Source organism: Schistocerca americana, chromosome 10 (genome assembly GCF_021461395.2).
Source record: "Schistocerca americana isolate TAMUIC-IGC-003095 chromosome 10, iqSchAmer2.1, whole genome shotgun sequence".
In the NCBI taxonomy this organism is placed as follows: Eukaryota; Metazoa; Arthropoda; class Insecta; order Orthoptera; family Acrididae; genus Schistocerca; species Schistocerca americana.
Genome location: NC_060128.1, coordinates 163,692,325 through 163,712,437, shown reverse-complemented (window position 1 = coordinate 163,712,437; position 20,113 = coordinate 163,692,325). Strand labels below are relative to the sequence as shown.

Genomic DNA, 20,113 nt, shown 5'->3' with positions numbered 1-20,113 from the left:
GCAATGATCACACGCACGGCACAGCGGACACACCAGGAACCGTGGTGTTGGCCGTCGAATGGCGCTAGCTGCGCAGCATTTGTGCACCGCCGCCGTCAGCGTCAGCCAGTTTGCCGTGGCATACGGAGCTCCATCGCAGTCATTAACACTAGTAATATGCCGCGACAGCGTGGACGTGAACCGTATGTGCAGTTGACGGACTTTGAGCGAGGGCGTATAGTGGGCATGCGGGAGGCCGGGTGGACGTACCGCCGAATTGCTCAACACGTGGGGCGTGAGGACTCCACAGTACATCGATGTTGTCGCCAGTGGTCGGCGGAAGGTGCACGTGCCCGTCGACCTGGGACCGGACCGCAGCGACGCACGGATGCACGCCAAGACCGTAGGATCCTACGCAGTGCCGTAGGGGACCGCACCGCCACTTCCCAGCAAATTAGGGACACTGTTGCTCCTGGGGTATCGGCGAGGACCATTCGCAACCGTCTCCATGAAGCTGGGCTACGGTCCCGCACACCGTTAGGCCGTCTTCCGCTCACGCCCCAACATCGTGCAGCCCGCCTCCAGTGGTGTCGCGACAGGCGTGAATGGAGGGACGAATGGAGACGTGTCGTCTTCAGCGATGAGAGTCGCTTCTGCCTTGGTGCCAATGATAGTCGTATGCGTGTTTGGCGCCGTGCAGGTGAGCGCCACAATCAGGACTGCATACGACCGAGGCACACAGGGCCAACACCCGGCATCATGGTGAGGGGAGCGATCTCCTACACTGGCCGTACACCACTGGTGATCGTCGAGGGGACACTGAATAGTGCACGGTACATCCAAACCGTCATCGAACCCATCGTTCTACCATTCCTAGACCGGCAAGGGAACTTGCTGTTCCAACAGGACAATGCACGTCCGCATGTATCCCGTGCCACCCAACGTGCTCTAGAAGGTGTAAGTCAACTACCCTGGCCAACAAGATCTCCGGATCTGTCCCCCATTGAGCATGTTAGGGACTGGATGAAGCGTCGTCTCACGCGGTCTGCACGTCCAGCACGAACGCTGGTCCAACTGAGGCGCCAGGTGGAAATGGCATGGCAAGCCGTTCCACAGGACTACATCCAGCATCTCTACGATCGTCTCCATGGGAGAATAGCAGCCTGCATTGCTGCGAAAGGTGGATATACACTGTACTAGTGCCGACATTGTGCATGCTCTGTTGCCTGTGTCTATGTGCCTGTGGTTCTGTCAGTGTGATCATGTGATGTATCTGACCCCAGGAATGTGTCAATAAAGTTTCCCCTTCCTGGGACAATGAATTCACGGTGTTCTTATTTCAATTTCCAGGAGTGTATATTGGCGAAACGCCGGATGAAACGTCAAATAAACCTTGGACGAAGAGCCTGCGACAGGAGTCAACAAGCAATATGTCAACAAGCGACCAAAAAACCCTCGACAATTTTATCCATCTCGTGTACATTAAGATGGATCTAAGTTGTTTCGCCATCTTCCTGGGTGGGAACAGTGAGTATATGAGGACTTTCTTCTTTTTGTAAAAATATTTCCGATTAGTAGCGAAATGCAAACAGTGAAAATCAAAAAGTACTTTATTTGCAGTATTTAATTGCACCTTCCAACTTGTTCACTACATAGTCGTCGCTCCGGCTTAGACTTTTGTCGTAGTGTGGTACCATCCTTCCAGTGTCCTCGACGTAGAAGGCATCCGCCTGCGCTTTCCACCAATTCCGCACGCTGGTCTGCAGCTCGCTCTCTGTTCAAAATGGCTCAAATGGCTCTGAGCACTACGGGATTCAACTGCTGAGGTCATTAGTCCCCTAGAACTTAGAACTACTTAAACCTAACTAACCTAAGGACATCACACACATCCATGCCCGAGGCAGGATTCGAACCTGCGACCGTAGCGGTCTCGCGGTTCCAGACTGCAGCGCCTTTAACCGCACGGCCACTTCGGCCGGCTCGCTCTCTGTGCCAAAATGCTGTCCTAGTAGCCAGCGTTTCATGTGTGCGATGAGATCAAAATCAGGGATATTCCAGTCAGTTCTGTATGGTGGGTGATCAAACACTTCCCATAGGAAACGCTGCAGGATCGTCTTCATATCCTTTGCAGTATACAGCCGAGAACTGTCATGATAAATGAAACGCATGGCAGTTACGTGATGTGGGCAGGCGAAACACCATAGCAGTACCTCATACTTGGTGAGACACTATTTTCTAGGCATCTTCACCTGCTGGGCGTGCTCAAACTGAAAAGTGCGACGTGCCGCGATAGACGGGCGTACTGGAGACACTGCAGCACTTGCCCACAAAGCGTCATTGAGGGTCGAAGAAAAAAAGTTGAATCGTGCAACTGGCAGGATGAGATAAATCGCTGGACAAGGAGAGAAAATGAGCGGTATGTCGAGTTGGTCGGTCCTAGAACGAGCCAGCTTTTGGTGTGAACTTGCAGATGGTGGCCGTGTGGTCGCTGTGCACCTTGCTGTGTCTGGCGGCGCCGACTCAGCTGGAGGCGGCCCAGGTGCTGGGGCTGTTCCAGGCGGGAGGGCGCAGCCAGTGGGGGCTGGCCGAGACCTTCCTGAGGGCGCTGGAGCGGCGGGGCCACCACGTCACCGCCGTCACCACCTTCCCCTCCAGTCGGGTGGACGGCAACTGGACAGAGATACTCATACCACACCCAATCACAGGTAAGCTTCACTTCTACGGCCGCTGCTGGTGGAACGCTGGCGTCTCCGACACTCTAGACCAGGGCGTTTGCGTAAAGTTGTTAGTGCTAACGGACCAGCAATACTGCATGACATAATCGCAGGATTGAAAGGTGGCAGGGAGTGAAAGGCTATTTACAATTTGTACAGAAACCAGATGGCAGTTACTAGTCGAGGGGCACGAAACGGAAGCTGTGATTGGGAAGGGAGTGAGACAGGGTGGTACCCTATCCCCGAGGTTATTCAATCTGTATACTGAGCAATCAGTAAAGAAAACAAAAGAAAAATTTGGAGTAGGAATTAAAATCCATGGAGAAGAAATAAAAACTTGAGGTTAGCCGATGACATTGTAATTCTGTCAGAAACAGCAAAGGACTGGGAAGAGCAGTTGAACGGAATGGACAGTGTCTTGAGAGGAGGGTATAAGATGAACATCAACAAAAGCAAAACGGGGATAATGGAATGTAGTAGAGTTAACTCGGATGATGCTGAGGGAATTAGATTACGAAATGAGACAAAGTAGTGGAGGAGTTTTGCTATTAGGGGAGCAAAATAACTGATGATGGTCGAAGTAGAGAGGATATAAAATGTAGACTGGCAATGGCAAGGAAAGCGTTTCTGAAGAAGAGAAATTTGTTTACATCGAGTATAGATTTAAGTGTCAGGAAGTCGTTTCTGAAAGTATTTGTATGGAGTGTAGCCATGTATGGATGCGAAACGTGGACGATAAATAGTTTGAACAAGAAGAGAATAGAAGCTTTCGAAATGTGGTGTTACAAAAGAATGCTGACGATCAGATAGGTAGATCACATAACTAATGAGGAATTGAATAGAACTGGGGAGAAGAGGAGTTTGTGGCAGAACTTGACTAGAAGAAGGGATCGGTTGGTAGGAAATGTTCTGAGGCATCAAGGGATCACCAATTTCGTATTGGAGGGCATCGTGGAGGGCAAAAATGGTAGAGGGAGACCAAGAGATGAATACACTAAACAGATTCAGAAGGATGAAGGCTGTAGTACGTACTGGGAGATGAAGCAGCTTGCACAGGATAGAGTAGCATGGAGAGCTGCATCAAACCAGTCTCTGGACTGAAGACAACAACGACAACAACGGGCTTTTGCAGCAGACGACCGCGTGAGTGCCTCTGCTAAGAGCACAGCATCGCCTGCAGCGCCTATCCTGGACCTGTAATCATATCGGTTGGAATCTAGGCCACTGGAAAATCGTGGTCTGGCCAAGTGAGTCTTAACATCAGTTGATAAGAGCTGATGGTAGGGTTCGAGTGTGGTACAGAGCCCACGAAGCCATGGACGCAAGTTGTCAACAATAAACTGTGGAAGCTGGTGGTGGCTCAAGAACGTTGTGGACTGTGTTTACATGGGATAGAGTGAGTCCTCCGGCTATGTTCGGCTACTTGGATACGTGGACTTTATGTTCCCAAACAACTATTGAATTGTTGTGGATGACAATGCGCCACATTAGTGGTCCATATTTCTTAGCGAACATTCTGGACAATTCGAGAAAATGATTTGGTCACCCAGAATGCCCGAGACGAGTTACCTGGAGCAACTATGGGACACCATCGGGAAGTCAGTTCGTGCACAACATTCTGCACCAGAAAGATTTTCGCAACTGTGGACGGCTACAGAAACAACATGTCTCAATATTTCTACAGGTGACTTCCAGTTACTTGTTGAGTCTATGTCACGTAGAGTTGCTGCACTGCCCTAGGCGAAAGGAGGTCCGACACGAGGTATGCCATGACTTTTGTCGCTTAGCCGTTACACAACGTAGAATGCGCTTCCAGATGTGGCTCCACGACTCATACAGCCCCTTGAGAGCTTTTTTAAGAGTGAACGGTTCTGTCATCACACCTAATGAAAGTGTTTGGTGTGGGTCACATGAAATTGCTGTACTGGCACGTCATCAGACTTTGAACTGGTACTCTACGTGCCGATGAAGCGCACGGTGGAAAAGGCGCCCAACATTAGCGCACCCGATCGTGGCGAATCGACGGGGGTGACTCGCTCTGCGAGATCGGAAGCGTTTGTCGTTCCGCGCACTGCCATCTCACGGTAGCTCATTCTACATCGTAGCACATGGTATAATAGGCCATGGGCAACGTATCAGAGCCATTACACTTAAGAGCCAAAGACACTGGTACACCTGCCTAATATCGTGTACGGCCCCCGCGAGCACGCAGAAGAGGCGCAACATGACGTGGTACGGGCTCCACTAATGACTGAAGTATTGCTGGAGGGAACTGACACCAGGAATCCAGCAGGGCTGTCCATAAATCCGTGCGAGTACGAGGGGGTATAGATCTCATTCGAACAGCACGTTGCAAGGCATCCCAGATGTGCTCAAAACGTTGATGTCTGGGGAGTTTGGTGGTTAGAGGAATTTTTTAAACTCAGAAGCCACTCTATAGCAATTCTGGACGTGTAGAGTGTCGCGTTGTCCTGCTGGAATTGCCCAAGTCCGACGGAATGTACAATCGACATCAATGGATGCAGGTGATCAGATTGGGTGCTTACGTACGTGTCACATGTCAGAGTCGTATTTAGACGTATCAGGGCCTCCATGTCACTCCAACAGCACAAGCCCGACGCCATTACAGGGCCTCTACAGCTTGAAAAGTATACTGCTGACACGCAGCGTCCATGGATTCATGAAGTTGTCTACATACTCGTACACGCCCATCCGCTCGATACAATTTGAAATTATACTCGTCCGACCAGACAACGCGTTTCCAGTCATCAACAGTCCAATGTCGGTGTTGACTGGCCCAGGCGAGGCGTAGAGTTTTGTGTCGTGCAGTCATCAAGTGTACGCGAGTGGGCCTTCAAGTCCGAAAGCCCATATCGATTATGTTTCGTTGAATGGTTCGCACGTTAACATTTGTTGATGGCCGAGCAAAACCTGCAGCAATTTGTGGAAAGGGTTGCATTTATGTCATGCTGAACGATTCTCTTTAGTCGTCGTTGGTCCCGTTCTTGCACGATTTTTTTCCGGTCGCAGTAATGTCAGAGATTTGATGTTTTACCGGATTCCTGATATTCACAGTACATTCGTGAAATGGTCGCCACTTTATCGCTACCTCGAGATGCTGTGTCCCATCGCTCGTGCGCCGACAATACCACCTCGTTCAAACTCAAACAAATCTTGATAACCTGCCATTTTAGCAGCAGTAACCGATCCAACAACAGCGCCAGACATATCTTGTCCCCTTATGGAGGTTTGGACCCCCAGTGCGAATCTATTTAACTGAAGCCACCTCAGCGACTTGCGTTGACGATAGTTAAATAAGGATAACACTCTCACCCCGTCCCGAAGGACACAAAAACACCCATTCCCGAGAAAAGCAATTCCCTGACCCGGATGGGACTCGAACCCGTGGCTCTGTTATCGAGAGTCATCGATGATAGACACAAAAGCACCAGCTGCTGACACTTTCATACGCATCTCCACCTCTACGCTCCCCCCCCCCCCCCTCACACTCGTCCCCACCCCCTTTCTCCGATCACCCCGCCACCCCCACCCCACCGATCAAGATTTTTAGTATATTGTTCATGCAACTCCCTCCTACCAACGTACAAAATTTGCGACAAGCAGAATTGTTTCGCTCATATTCTTTGTTGAATCCCTTGGTGCGAAACATGTTCGATAAAGACATGACTCTCTAAATCGTATTCACTGCGAAGGGAAGCCATCTATCGCCATCTGAATAGACCACACGCTAGGCTCTAGAGATAGCCACAGTGTCGTTTCTCGCTACTCTCTCGGTTGCATTCTGGTAGCAGTGAATGGGAGTGGTTGCGCATAGCCGCGCGGGATTAGCCGAGCGGTCTTAGGCACTGCAGTCATGGACTGTGCGGCTGGTCCCGGCGGAGGTTCGAGATCTCCCACGGGCATGTGTGTGTGTGTTTGTCCTTAGGATAATTTAGGTTAAGTAGTGTGTAAGCTTAGGGACTTATGACCTTAGCAGTTAAGTCCCATAAGATTTCACACACATTTGAACATTTGGTTGCGCATTTTGTCTCAGTTTCGTGAGCAGCGTCACGCAATAAAATTTTGTGTGTCGTATGGTGCGTCTGCAGTGTCCTGACGATTCTGGTTTCGTCGATACGAGGGATTTTAAGATGAGGGGAAAATTATGGATTGCAAGAGGAAGGCGCGCCTCAGTGCCCTTGAAAGTGACACGGCCGGAAAAAAATGCAGCACCCTCAAGGACTATTCAGCGGCACCAGGGTTATACTATGTGCATATTGCCACGGTACCTAACAGTTACTGTTTGAGTATTATTTCTCTTCATAACAGCATCCCATACAAGAAAACAGGTTGCGTCTTTAAATGTGGTTACTCGTATTTTAGGTACTTCGGCTGTGCACGGCTCTTTTTAAAAAGAACAGCTCGATATAGTCAAAGGGTCCAGCTGTGTACGTCTTCTTTCATGCCGCACAACTAATTCGCTGCAAATAATAACCTATAGCTGTCATCCTGCAGTCAAACAGTGTATGCATTGGCTAGAATTGCGAGTTAATAAAATACACAGAAATACGAATAAAAGGTGAATGAATAATTTAATAACAAGGCACCTATTGTAACGACAGCAATTGATTTTTACGACAGAGAATTATGTTGAATAATGTTCATTCAAGAAAGGACATCTCAGATAAACGGGAAGTTATCCTACAGTGTTCAGTTAAAATACAGACAGAAAATACGCCTATCAAACCCGGTAAAGTTAAGTTGGTAGTGTTACGAGAATGGTGGTATTGTCCGCAAACTAAATATTAATCAAATATACTCGAAAACTAGGTTCATTTCGTAATCACACTACACGAAATATTCGCCAGCTCAAAACAGTTCCGAGTTCCACATGATGACTCACAAATTAACAGAGACAATGGGAAGTGTAGCAATTGGTGCTCTGTCTATCCTCAGTTACGTGAATCAAGCGGAATAAGCTAGAGGCCTATTCTGGAACACATGTAGATCTCTCGAAATATCAATTCCCCTCAGAAATTAAAGTATGGTAGCAGCCAGCACCACCCGGAGTCAATTACCTACACGGCCGAATCATGCACGTTACCTCAGGCAGGTCTGCCTCCGTCGAGAAATCGACGTAAAGTGTCCAGACTCGTTGCCTTGAGCTTTTCGTTAGAATAGTCCCGATCCCAACCCGACTCCCATAGTGTTTCAGCTATGTCTGCTTTTCCATCGTCTGATGGTCACCACCCCAAAAATACATAGCCCTTGAGCTCTACAAACATGATCTGATTCAAGTTGACCACTTCCCGGACTAAGCTAATATATAAAAAAAAATGTTCAAATGTGTGTGAATCCTAAGGAACCAAACAGCTGAGGTCATCGGTCCCTAGACTTAAACACTACTTAAACTAACTTATGCTAAGAACAAAAGACACACCCATGGCCAAGGGAGGACTCGAACCTCCGGCGGGAAGGGCCGCGCAATCCGTGGCACGGCGCTTCTAACCACGCGGCCGCTCCGCGCGGCTAAGCTGATATTTTGCAACAATTTTTTAAAAAAGAAATCTTAAAACATTCGATTACATGCAGACCATTCACAATAAATATAAGTAATACTTGGTTCATAAATAAGCAGGCCAGCATTCTTGTGCGAATGTGCTCACGATAAATGACAAGAGATCGACCTTAAGTATTGTTTAAACAATAATTTATGCCTTCTTGAGAGAAGCGTATTTTGGTTCTCTTTCCATTCATGGTGTCCGTTAAGACATGCGATTGACCACTCATAAATTACCACAGGTTTTTTAATAGCATTTGCAACCAACATATCAATACAGTTACTGCCAAAATAGTAAATTGTTCATTAAATAAATACACAAGTATGCCAAAATTGAGATATTCATGATGAATCCATTTGCTGTGTATCTGTTGAGAATACGATGCTATGACAAACATTTGTACATTCAAAAAGATAATAGAGAAGTCATATATGAGTAATAAAATACACTAATGCTCATAAATTAAGGATAATTGCAGAATATGGTGCCATACAATGTGGCAATACACAAAACTGGTGCTAAAAGCATAGGCAGCACATAGGGAACACATATGAGACACAGATCTGTAAATCCACGGTTTTGGTGGTAAGTTGAGAAAACCGTCTCGAACCACATCTGCTACAAAACGCCACTGTTTCCTGCGCATGTATCCCGACGTCAATGTGGGATATGATCACCATGCACACGTTCACAGGCCGCATAACGGGTTGGCATACTCTGGATCAGGTGGTCGAGCAGCTGCTGGGGTATAGCCTACCATTCTTGGGCCAGTGCCTGTCGGTGCTCCTGAGGTGTCGTAGGGGTTTGAAGAAGTGCAGCGATACGTCCACCGAGAGCATCCCAGACGTGCTCGATGGGGTTTAGGTCTGGAGAACAGGCAGGCCACTCCATTCGCCTGATATCTTCTGTTTCAAGGTACTCCTCCACGATGGCAGGTCGGTGGGGCCGTGCGTTATCATCCACCACAAGGAAGGTGGGCCCCACTGCACCCCTGAAAAGGCGAACATACTGGTGCAAAATGACGTCCCGATACATCTGACCTGTTACAGTTCCTCTGTCAAAGACATACAGGGGTGTACGTACACCAATCATAATCCTACCCCCACACCATCAAACCACGACCTCCATAAAGGTCACTTTCAAGGACATTAACGGGTTGGTATCTAGTTCCTGGTTCACCCCAGATGAAAACGTGGCGAGAATCACTCTTCAGACTATACCTGAACTCGTCCGTGAACATAACCTGGGACCACAGTTCCAATGACCATGTACTGTGTTCCTGACACCAGGCTTTACGGGCTCTCCTGTGACCAGGCGTCAGTGGAATGCGCCTTGCAGGTCTCCGGGCGAATAAACAATGTCTGTTCAGTCGTCTGTAGACTGTGTGTCTGGAGACAACTGTTCCAGTGGCTGCGGTAAGGTCCCGAGCAAGGCTACCTGCAGTACTCCGTGACCGTTTGCAGGCACTGATGGTGAGATATCGGTCTTCTTGTGGTGTTGTACGCTCTGAACTTCCCGTACTGTAGCGCCTGGACACGTTTCCTGTGTGCTGGAATCGTTGCCATAATCTTGAGATCACACTTTGTGGCACACGGAGGGCCCGTGCTACGACTGCTGTGTTTGACCTGCCTCCAATTTCCCTAGTATTCTACCCTTCATAACGTTATCAATATGTGTTCTTTGAGCCATTTCCAATAGACAGTCACCATTGGCACGTCTGAAAACGTCTTCATACTTACTCGCTGCACTGTACTCTGACATGCGCCAACACCCTCTGCAGATGTGGACTGCTGCCAGCGCCACCGTGCGACGACCGCAGGTCAAATGCGCAACACGATCATACCCCGAGGTGATTTAAACCCGCAAACTGCCCAGCAGAGCGTTGTTAAACCATGTATCAACATTATCCTTAATTTATATGCATGAGTGTAGATACAGAGACGTACCTTCCAGGGATTATACACTGAAGAGCCAAAGACACTGATACACTTGCCACGACATGGCATGGCCTCTAGTAATATCTGAAGTAGTGCTGGAGGGAACTGATACCATGAATCCCGTCGATAAATCCATAAGAGTACGAGGCCGTGGAGATCTCGTTGCCGACCGCAGCGCCATATTCTGGCTGTTTACATATCTCTGGTATCTGAATACGTGTGCCTATACCAGTTCCTTTGGCGCTTCAGTGTAGATTTAATACAGTGCTATCTTCTGAGATACCATTTGCTGAAATCGCATGAAGCGATTAAAAGTGAATCGTTTCCTCGTGGAATGACTCGTGGTTTCTGTTTTTTGCAGGTGACTTCAACACCTTCGAAATGTTGGTGTCTGATTTTGTCGGAACGCTGAAGTTATTTTCTGACGTTGCCGTCATAATGTGCCACTCGTTTCTGGGGGACGAAAACGTACAGAATCTGTACAGATCTGGAAAGAAGTTCGACGTCGTCGTACTGGAGCCCTTCCCTGCCGAGTGCCTGCTGGCGTTTGCGCACAGGTTCGGAGCGCCCGTGGTGGCACTGTCCACCTTCGTAGGGACCGACTGGATAGCCGACATGGTGGGCAACCCCACCCCGTACTCTTACGTTCCCAACGCCTTCCTTCAACTTACAACACGCATGAATTTCCTCGAACGGGTACAGAACACCTTGGCTGGCATAATTCCAAGTATAGTTCGGCAACTGTATTACCTGCCAAAGCTTGATGAGATTGTACGAATGTACCTGAATGACACGGAATTGCCGAAGTTGTCGGAGATCGAAAAACAAGTATCTCTGTTACTAATTAATTACCACTTCACGCACGGATGTCCAAGACCACTTGTGCCAAACATGGTGGAAGTTGGAGGTCTCCACATAAAAACGCCGAAGGCTCTTCCTGAGGTAAGTTATCATGCACGACACACATTACTTAGCTGCAACAGAATATATGAAGATAGTAACTGCTCTCGAAAGAACAGATATCATTGAAGACGGTGCAGCTTCTCTAGAATAAATGATAATTAATTTAAACCCTCAGCTGCTGACAGGTGTTGTTGATATACCACGATGAGGACAGCTTAAAATGTGTGCCCCGACCGGGACACGAACCCGGGATCTCGTGCTTACATGGCAGACGAACTCTCCATCTGAGCCACCAAGGACACAGGTGAATAGCGCGACTGCAGGGACTTATCCCTTGCACGCTTCCCGTGAGGCCCACATTCATAACTGTCCACATTCTACATATGTAATGTACCTAATAGATCGTGGTATATCGGCAGCTGAGGGTTTCAGTTAATTATCCTTTATTCTAGAGAAGCTGCACAGTCATCAATGGTATCTGTTCTTTCGAGAGCAGTTAGTATCTTCATATATAGTTAAAAGGCTACCTGTCCATTGACCTTCGTCAGTGCGAATGCGCACAGGTTGCCCAAACACTTACGGGAATCCTCACCTTAGTGTGCGAGAGTAATGAGTGGATGGGCAAATATCTATTAGGTAGATTACGTATGTAGATTGTGGACAGTTTGAAATGTGGGTCTCACGGGAAGCGTGCAAGGGATAAGTCCCTGCAGTCGCTCTATTCATCTGTCTCCTCAGTGGCTCAGATGGATAGAACGTCTGCCCGGGTTCGAGTTGTAACACCGCCGTTTATTATCCCGACCTGATCTGATCGAATAGCAGCCCAATATTTATTATTGACATGACCGTGAACCTAATGGGGCTGGTAATCGGAATTGACTGCTACGGAAGTTGTTACTTTCAAGTTCGTTCTGCTCAATACTATAATACTGAATGTCTAGTAATGAGGAACACCAACACAATTTTACTAATTATGAACTTATATTCTTCTCAAAACACAAAAAGGAGACAGCCACTGCCTTCGTCATACATATCTAATTACGGCTAATCTCAGCACAGGCTTTCTTCATTTTCCATTGTCGTCACACGCTAATCCATCACTGCATCCAACACTGCAATCCAAGGTTAGGCCGGCGCGGTAGACGCGAAACCAAATATCGGCCCTAGTAACATCACTGATCACTTTTGTAATGATACTTCTTCACTTTCCCGGTATTAATCTATTACATAGGGGTCTAACCACGACGATGGCGACACCCTTCTCCTTTAAAGCCCTGTATTACAACAATGGCCTTCACACACACATATACCCGCCAACCATGCTGGCGCATCTCGACACTCGCTCTCTCAACACGTCGCAATCAATTGTTCGTCCTATCGACCTGTGCCGAATGCAAAGTTATAGTAAGGGCCTACGGACCCCTTACATTCCCGCCCTAGAAGACTTCTTTGGAGCCTCTGGCGTAAAAGAATCGGCAAAGAAACTAGATATTATTACATCTGAACAAAACACGCAGTGTAAATAATTAATGAAATTACAATTTACCAAATAATCCCTCGACTCCGGCAGTGGGCTGCCTCCATAATAATATTCTACAAAAGGTTATTACATCTCACAAACATGGCATTGCCCAAATCGCAATTTTCCATCAAGCAGCAATAATCCTCTACAGTCCATATTGAATGTAACACACAACATACAACCAAAATTATTATGCGAACACATGACATACGAGTTAATATATTACAATTGAATTGTTACAGGTTTTACAGTCATTCTCAAGTAATTGTCGATATGAAATATGAAGTTCTAGTTATAATACATCAGAAAATACAATGCAAATAAACATTCCCCTTTTTCAAATGTCCAATTAACAACTAAATGTTCCAAACATGTCTTACTCAACTACATCATGGAACTTGAACACCCCATTTCAGACATTCGCCCTAATCGAATTCCGCTTCCTCATCTGGGTTATCCCTGTTCTCATGTGACTAGTACCTTTTTATGTTTTCCACATGCTCCTTACCATGCACACTCTTTGTCCGTGCATATTCCAACTCCACCGTGTTAGGATGACCAATTTTTATAATCCTGTATGGTCCCTTATAAACGTGGTTGAATTTGTGTATTTCAGAGTTTATTTTCTTTGATTTTGCATGAACCTTTACTTGTACTAAGTCTCCCACTCGGTAAGTTATCGGTTTCACTAGCTTGTCGTGTCTTTCCTGTCTTTTTCTACCCTTCTCCTTCATACTTAATTCCACTACCAATTTCCTTTCCCAGGTCAATGAACTTCCTGGTGGTAGACTAGCAACTCGCGAAAAATACTGTCAGGTTCTTGATTGAGCAACACTTCACATGGTGCAAACCCTGTAGAATCATGCGGGAGGTGATTCCTGACCCGCTCAAATTCTTCCAAATATTCTTTCCACGAACCATGCTTCCTATGACAGTGTGTTCGGCATAAACGGTTCAATTCCTGCATTGTTCGTTCTGCAGGGTTAGAAGCTGGCCTATATCTAGAAATGGCAATTTTCTCTATTTTATGTTCATTTAGCATCTCTGTCCTCTCCTTTGACCTAAATTGTGACCCATTATCACTCAAAATTCGTTTAGGAATACACACCTTTTGAAAATAGTCTTTCTCAAACTGGTTAATGATGGCTCTACTAGTGGCTTTCTTTAATGGGTAAAATTTTATGTACTTGGAAACCAGTTCTTCCACCACTAAGATTTGTGTGTAATTCCCTCGTGAGGCAGGAAGTGGCCCAAAAAGATCCACTGCTATTATGTCCTTAATCGCTGTTGGTACAATTGGGTGCATATATCCTTTGTGCTGTACTGTAGTCGTTTTAGATTTTTGACAAGTGTCACATGTACTCAGTATCTTACGTATACGCCTTCCCATGTTATTGAATGCACAATCTGACTTCAACTTTTCCAGACACTTCTTCGATCCATAATGCGCATTGCTACAGTGCGTATACCAAATTAATTTCTCTACCACAAGCTCAGGCACACAGAGTTTCCATTTCTCCTCACTCTCCTTGTTTCTTTTATAAAGTATCCCATTGTGAATATAATAAAATGTGCGAATTCTTTCCTCTCCTGCACACCTGTATTTGTTTTTAACTGTCTTTAATTTCTCGTACTCGTTCTGTTCCCTGCGCACATTCTTTAGGAACTTCCTTATTAATTCTTCATACTGTACTCCTTTCATCAGGTTAATTCTAACTCCTTCTCCTTCCAGCCTGTGCACCAACATTCCTCTCGAGTCAGCTGGTAATCTTGACAAGGCATCAAGTATTATATGGGTTGCTCCTGGCTCATAAATTATCTCGAAGTCATAATCCTGTAATGCCAGGGCCCATCGCGTTAGTCTGCTATGCCTCAATTTGCTTGTGGTCAGAAATGAAAGGGCCTTATGGTCAGTCACCACTTTCACATGCCTCCCCACCAAATAATAATGGAATCGCTTAAACCCCCATACGATTGCCAATGCCTCCCTTTCAGTAATCGAATATTTCCTCTGCCAAGCATTTAAACTCCTGCTACTGAACGCTATTGTTCTTACTCTCTCACCATTTCCACTCCTCTCCCCAGTCCATATTCAGAGCTGTCCGCTCCCAAATAAAAGTCCTTGGAAAAATCCGGGTGCTACATTATGTCTGCACTACATAGTGCTTCCTTGATATTCTCAAACTCGGTTTGGCACTCTGCACTCCAGTGCCACGTCATTCTTGCCTTGGTCAATTCCCTCATACTCGGGGCATTAAGTATGGATCCCTTGACAAATTTTCTGTAAAACTCACAAACCCCAAAAAATGCTCGCAACTGCTTCTTACTATGGGGGGTCGGAAAATTTCTAATAGCCTCCATTTTACTAGGATCAGGATAGATACCCTCCTCTGATATTATATGTCCCAAGAATTTTATCTTTGATTTGCCAAATTCGACTTGTCCAGGTTTACAGTTACCCCTGCAGTTTCAAAAGCTTCCAAGACTGCATCCAATCTATCCAAATGTTCTTCCCATGATTCACTTGCTATCAAGAGGTCATCCACATAAACGATGGCTTTTTTAATTAACTCCTCGCCCAGTATCTTATCCATCGCTCTCATGAATTCAGACACTGACACATTAAGCGCAAACGACAACACTCTAAATTGATAGCACCTCCCTCCATAAGTAAATACTGTATACTGGCGGGACTCTGCGGCCAATGGTATTTGCCAGTAACCGGCAGTTAAGTCGATACTACTAAGTACCTTCGCTCCTCAGAATTTTTGAATCAGTTCTTCTATAGTCTCAGGTTTGTCCCGCTCCGGCTCGATGATCTTGTTCACTGTCCGTGCATCTTAAAATATCCTCACCTTTCCATCCTTCTTATCAACAACAAATAGGGGGTTGTTATATAGACTGTTGGCCCTTTCTATAACACCAAGGTCCATCAACCTCTGTATCTTCTCATCTACCGCTCTTCTTTTCGCCTGGGGAATGGAACACTGTTTTATTTTGAATGGTTTATGGTTCTTTATCTTTAGCTTACACTCCACCCCTTTCATGATACCTGGCCGTTGAGAAAATACCTTACAACGCCTGTATAACACTCTGGCTAATTTCCTCTTAATCTCCTCATCTAGGTGTGTCATTTCCTCCAACTTTTTACTGATCTTATCCTCTTCATGTCGATCCTCTCGTGCTAATCCCTCAAAGTACATCAACACTTCTTCTTCTAGTTCCTCTTCCCCGCATCTTACTGTGGGTTCCTCTTCATAACACACCCTTTTAAATTCTTCCTCTTCTTTTATTGCACTACCCTCAGCAAACTTTAACCTCTTCTCTTCTCCCTTTCTTCCTTTGACCTTGATAGTACCTTCATCAAAACTCACTATCGCTTCAACTTCATTCAACCAATCTATTCCTAAAATAATTGATGTGTTCAGTCCAGCCACCACCAAAAATGTTGCTTCGTATTCTTCTCCCTCTATCTCAAAGGTAATCAACACTTGTTCTTTAATAGGTTTACTCCTTGCACCCAACGCATTCACAATTCTCACTCCACTCACCGGGAAACTGGGCAAGCTAATGTTTGCTTTCAGTACCTGTTCATATAACCTCTTGGATATTGCACATGCTTCACTTCCTGTGTCAACTAATGCCTCAATATTCAGTCCACATAGCTTTATCCCTACCATGGGTAGTATAGGTTCTTCGGGAATCCTACTTCTTTCCTCCAGTAGATCTCCTCTTAGTTCTCCACCATTGTCATGTCTTAGTAGGTTTATTCTGGTCCTTGTAGCTCTCACTCCTGACCGGACCTCATCTGGAGTGTCATTCAGTTTTCCGGTCTCTCCACCTCTTCTATATGCTCTGTGTCATTCATTCGCCTATCCCTTCCTCTCTCATGATCTCTCGGTTCTTCACTCCTTTTCCAATCATTCCTCCATTGCCGTTCACCACCATGGTTCCTATACCTATGGCCACCACCTCTTCCTCTATAATTAGACGAATTATTAAAATGATTCCTTTGGTCACCACTTCCCTCTCGGTTTTGATCATTAGCTTGGCTGTGTTCCTGTGATCTAACAGATTCCAACTGTTCCAGTATCTCCATCAAGGCCTCCCTATCTTTAATCAGCCTCCCAGATACAGTTTCTTGCATTCTCCGGCTCAATCTTCTTTTTATCGCTGATATCATTATGTCATCACTCAGGGGTTGTTCCTAGGTCTCATTTAATTCCCATAAATGTTTGGCAAACTCTCTCAATGTCCCTCTCCATGTATTAAGTGACTTGCGGTGTAGTAGGTCCTCAAGTGCTGCACACTGATGACTTTTGGACCAGTATTTCTTCAAGAATTCCCCTTCAGACTGATCATGACTAGTAATCCCTTCCTTCTTCCTAACTCCCCAAGTGAAAGCCTCACCTTCCATCCTATCTATTGCAAATTTCGTTTGCATCAGACAGTAAACCGATTTTGTGACATATTCAAGCTCTTAATCAGCGAATTATTTACACTCATGCACATAAATTAAGGATAATGCTGATACATTGTGAAACAAGGCTCTGGTGGGCGGTTTGCGGGTTTAAATCACCTCGGGGTATGACCATGCGGACATTTGACCTGCGGTCGGCCCACGGTGGCGCTGGCAGCAGTCCACATCTGCAGAGGTGTGTTGGTGCATGTCAGAGTATGGTGCAGCGAGTAAGTGTGCAGACGTTTTCAGACGTGCTAATGGTGACTGTGTGTTGAAAATGGCTCAAAGAACACATATTGATGACGTTATGAGGGGTAGAATACTAGGGCAACTGGAGGCTGGTCAATCACAGCAGGTCGTAGCACGGGCCCTCCGTGTGCCACAAAGTGTGATCTCAAGATTATGCCAACGTTTCCAGCACACAGGAAACGTCTCCAGGCGCTACAGTGCGGGACGTCCACAATGTAAAACACAAGAAGACTGATATCTAACCATCAGTGCCCGCAGACGGCCACGGATTACTGCAGGTAGCCTTGCTTGGGACCTTACCGCAGCCACTGGAAAAGTTGTCTCCAGACACACAGTCCACAGACGACTGAAGAGACATTGTTTATTCGCCTGGAGATCTGCAAGGTGCATTCCAGTGACCCCTGGTCACAGGAGAGCCTGTAAAGCCTGGTGTCAAGAACACAATACATGGGCATTGGAACAGTGGTCCCACGTTATGTTCATAGACAAGTCCAGGTATAGTCTGAAGAGTGATTCACGCCGCGTTTTCGTCTGGCGTGAACCAGCAAGCAGATACCAACCCCTTAATGTCGTTGAAAGGGACCTGTATGGAGGTCGTGGTTTGATGGTGTGGGGCAGGATTATGATTGGCGCATGTACACCCTTGCATGTGTTTGACAGAGGAACTGTAACAGGTCAGGTGTATCGGAAAGTCATTTTGCACCAGTATGTTCGCCTTTTCAGGGGTGCAGTGGGTACCACCTTCCTCCTGATGGATGATAACGCGCGGCTCCACCTACCTGCCATTGTGGTGTAGTACCATGAAACAGAAGATATCAGGCAAATGGAGTGGCCTGCCTGTTCTCCAGACACCAGGACGGTGTGGCCGAGCGATTGTAGGAGCTTCAGTCTGGAACCGCGCGATCGCTATGGTCGCAGGTTTGAATCCTGCCTCTGGCATGGATGTGTGTGATGTCCTTAGGTTAGTTAGGTTTAAATAGTTCTAAGTTGAAGGGGACTGATGGCCTCACATGTTAAGTCCCATAGTGCTCAGAGCCATCTGAACGACTTGAACCTAAACCCCATCGAGCACGTCTGGGATGCTATCGGTCGATGTATCGCTGCACGTCTTCAAACCCCTACGGCACTTCAGGAGCTCCGAGAGGCACTGGTGCAAGAATGGGAGGTAATACCCCAGCAGCTGCTCGACCACCTGATCCAGAGTATGCCGACCCGTTGTGCAGCCTGTGTACGCGTGCATGGTGATCATATCCCATATTGATGTCGGGGTACATGGGCAAGAAACAGTGGCGTTTTGTAGCACATGTGTTTCGGGACGTTTTTCTCAACTTATCACCAATACCGTGGACTTACAGATCTGTGTCGTGTGTGTTCCCTATGTGGCTAAGCTATTAGCGCCAGTTTTGTGTAGTGCCATGTTGTGTGGCACCACATTCTGCAATTATCCTTAATTTATGAGCATGAGTGAAGTTTCACCTGTGCGCTTTGGTAGTTCAGTTTTTGAATCTCTGCATGTTAGTCTCATTTATTAGACATAGTTCTTGCATTTCCCTTCGTGTCTACAGTACTGTATTGCACATCAATTGTCCTTGTTTGTCTGTGTAGTGTAGTTTCCCACGGTCTTTAGTATGAATAGGGACTGTGATGGGTGTGTGCAGATGCGAGCCGAGTTAGTGACACTTGTCTCTCAGCTCCAGGCTGTGATGGCTTAGATTACACAACTTGAACGTGCAGTGGATGGGCGTCACTGTTGTGGAATGGCAGTGCGGATCCAACGGACGTCCAGCATGTCTGAATCTGCCGATCGGTCCACACTGGTGACCAGCCCAGTTACTGCTCGCTCTGAGGCAGCGTGGCAGGTGGCGAAACACTTCCCAGGAGGCAGCATGTAAAGCCTCCCCGACAAGTCTGACAAATAGGTTCCAGATGCTATCTGTGGCTGACACTGTCCGTCACCCAATGCAGTCGCTTGTCCTACTTCAGAGGGAACTTCTCAGCCTGCAAGATCCAGGCAGTCACAGAGGGTGAGGTTATTGGTAGTTGGGAGTTCCAAATTTAGGAGCTTCAAGGGGACCCTTAGGAACACGGCTGCCAGCGACAGGAAGAAAGCCAATGTGCACTCCGTGCGCATACCGGGTGGAGTCATCCCAGACGTGTAAAAGATCCTTTTGGATGCCATGAAGAGCACAGGGTGCAGCCAACTGCAGGTGGTGGCTAACATCTGTACCAATGATGTGTGTCGCTTCGGATCGTAAGAGATTCTCTCTGGTTTCAGGCGGCTAACAGAAGTGTAAAGGCTGCCAATCTTGCTTGCAAAATGAACACAGAGCTCACCATTTGCAGCATAGTCGACAGGACCGATTGCGGACCTCTGGTACAGCCGAGTGGAGGGTCTGAATCAGAGGCTCAGAGGGTTCTCCCACCGTGTAGATTCCTCGACTTGCGCCCTAGGGTGCTGGAGTTTCGGGTTCCGCTGAATAGGTTAAGAGGCGGCTACACGGGTAGCAGGTGCTGTGTTTTGTATATGGGCGGTTTTGTTAGGTTAGAGGGTCTTGGGAAAAAACAATAAGGGCTTCAGTCTCGAAGGCTACAGGTCGGACATAGGAAGAACGTAAATACAGGAACCATCGATATAACTTGTAAATTTTCGTAGCTCTGTTGGGCACGTACTAGAGCTCCAAGCACTTATAGGAAGCACTTATGCCCAAATCGTTATATGCACTGAAAGCTGGCTAAAGTCGGTGATAAGTTCAGCAGAAATTTTTGTGAAGAACATAACGGTGTTC

At 46.7% G+C, this 20,113-nt stretch overlaps 1 protein-coding gene across 1 annotated transcript in view; it reads left to right on the top strand.

Moving 5' to 3' along the window:
• Window positions 1-20,113, top strand: part of LOC124552328 (UDP-glycosyltransferase UGT5-like) — a 90,398-nt gene that overhangs the window by 31,639 nt on the left and 38,646 nt on the right. The window contains exons 2-3 of the mRNA XM_047126599.1: window positions 2,450-2,684; window positions 10,553-11,133. Of these exons, the coding sequence (XP_046982555.1) occupies window positions 2,450-2,684; window positions 10,553-11,133 (816 nt within the window). The remainder of the gene's footprint in view (window positions 1-2,449; window positions 2,685-10,552; window positions 11,134-20,113) is intronic.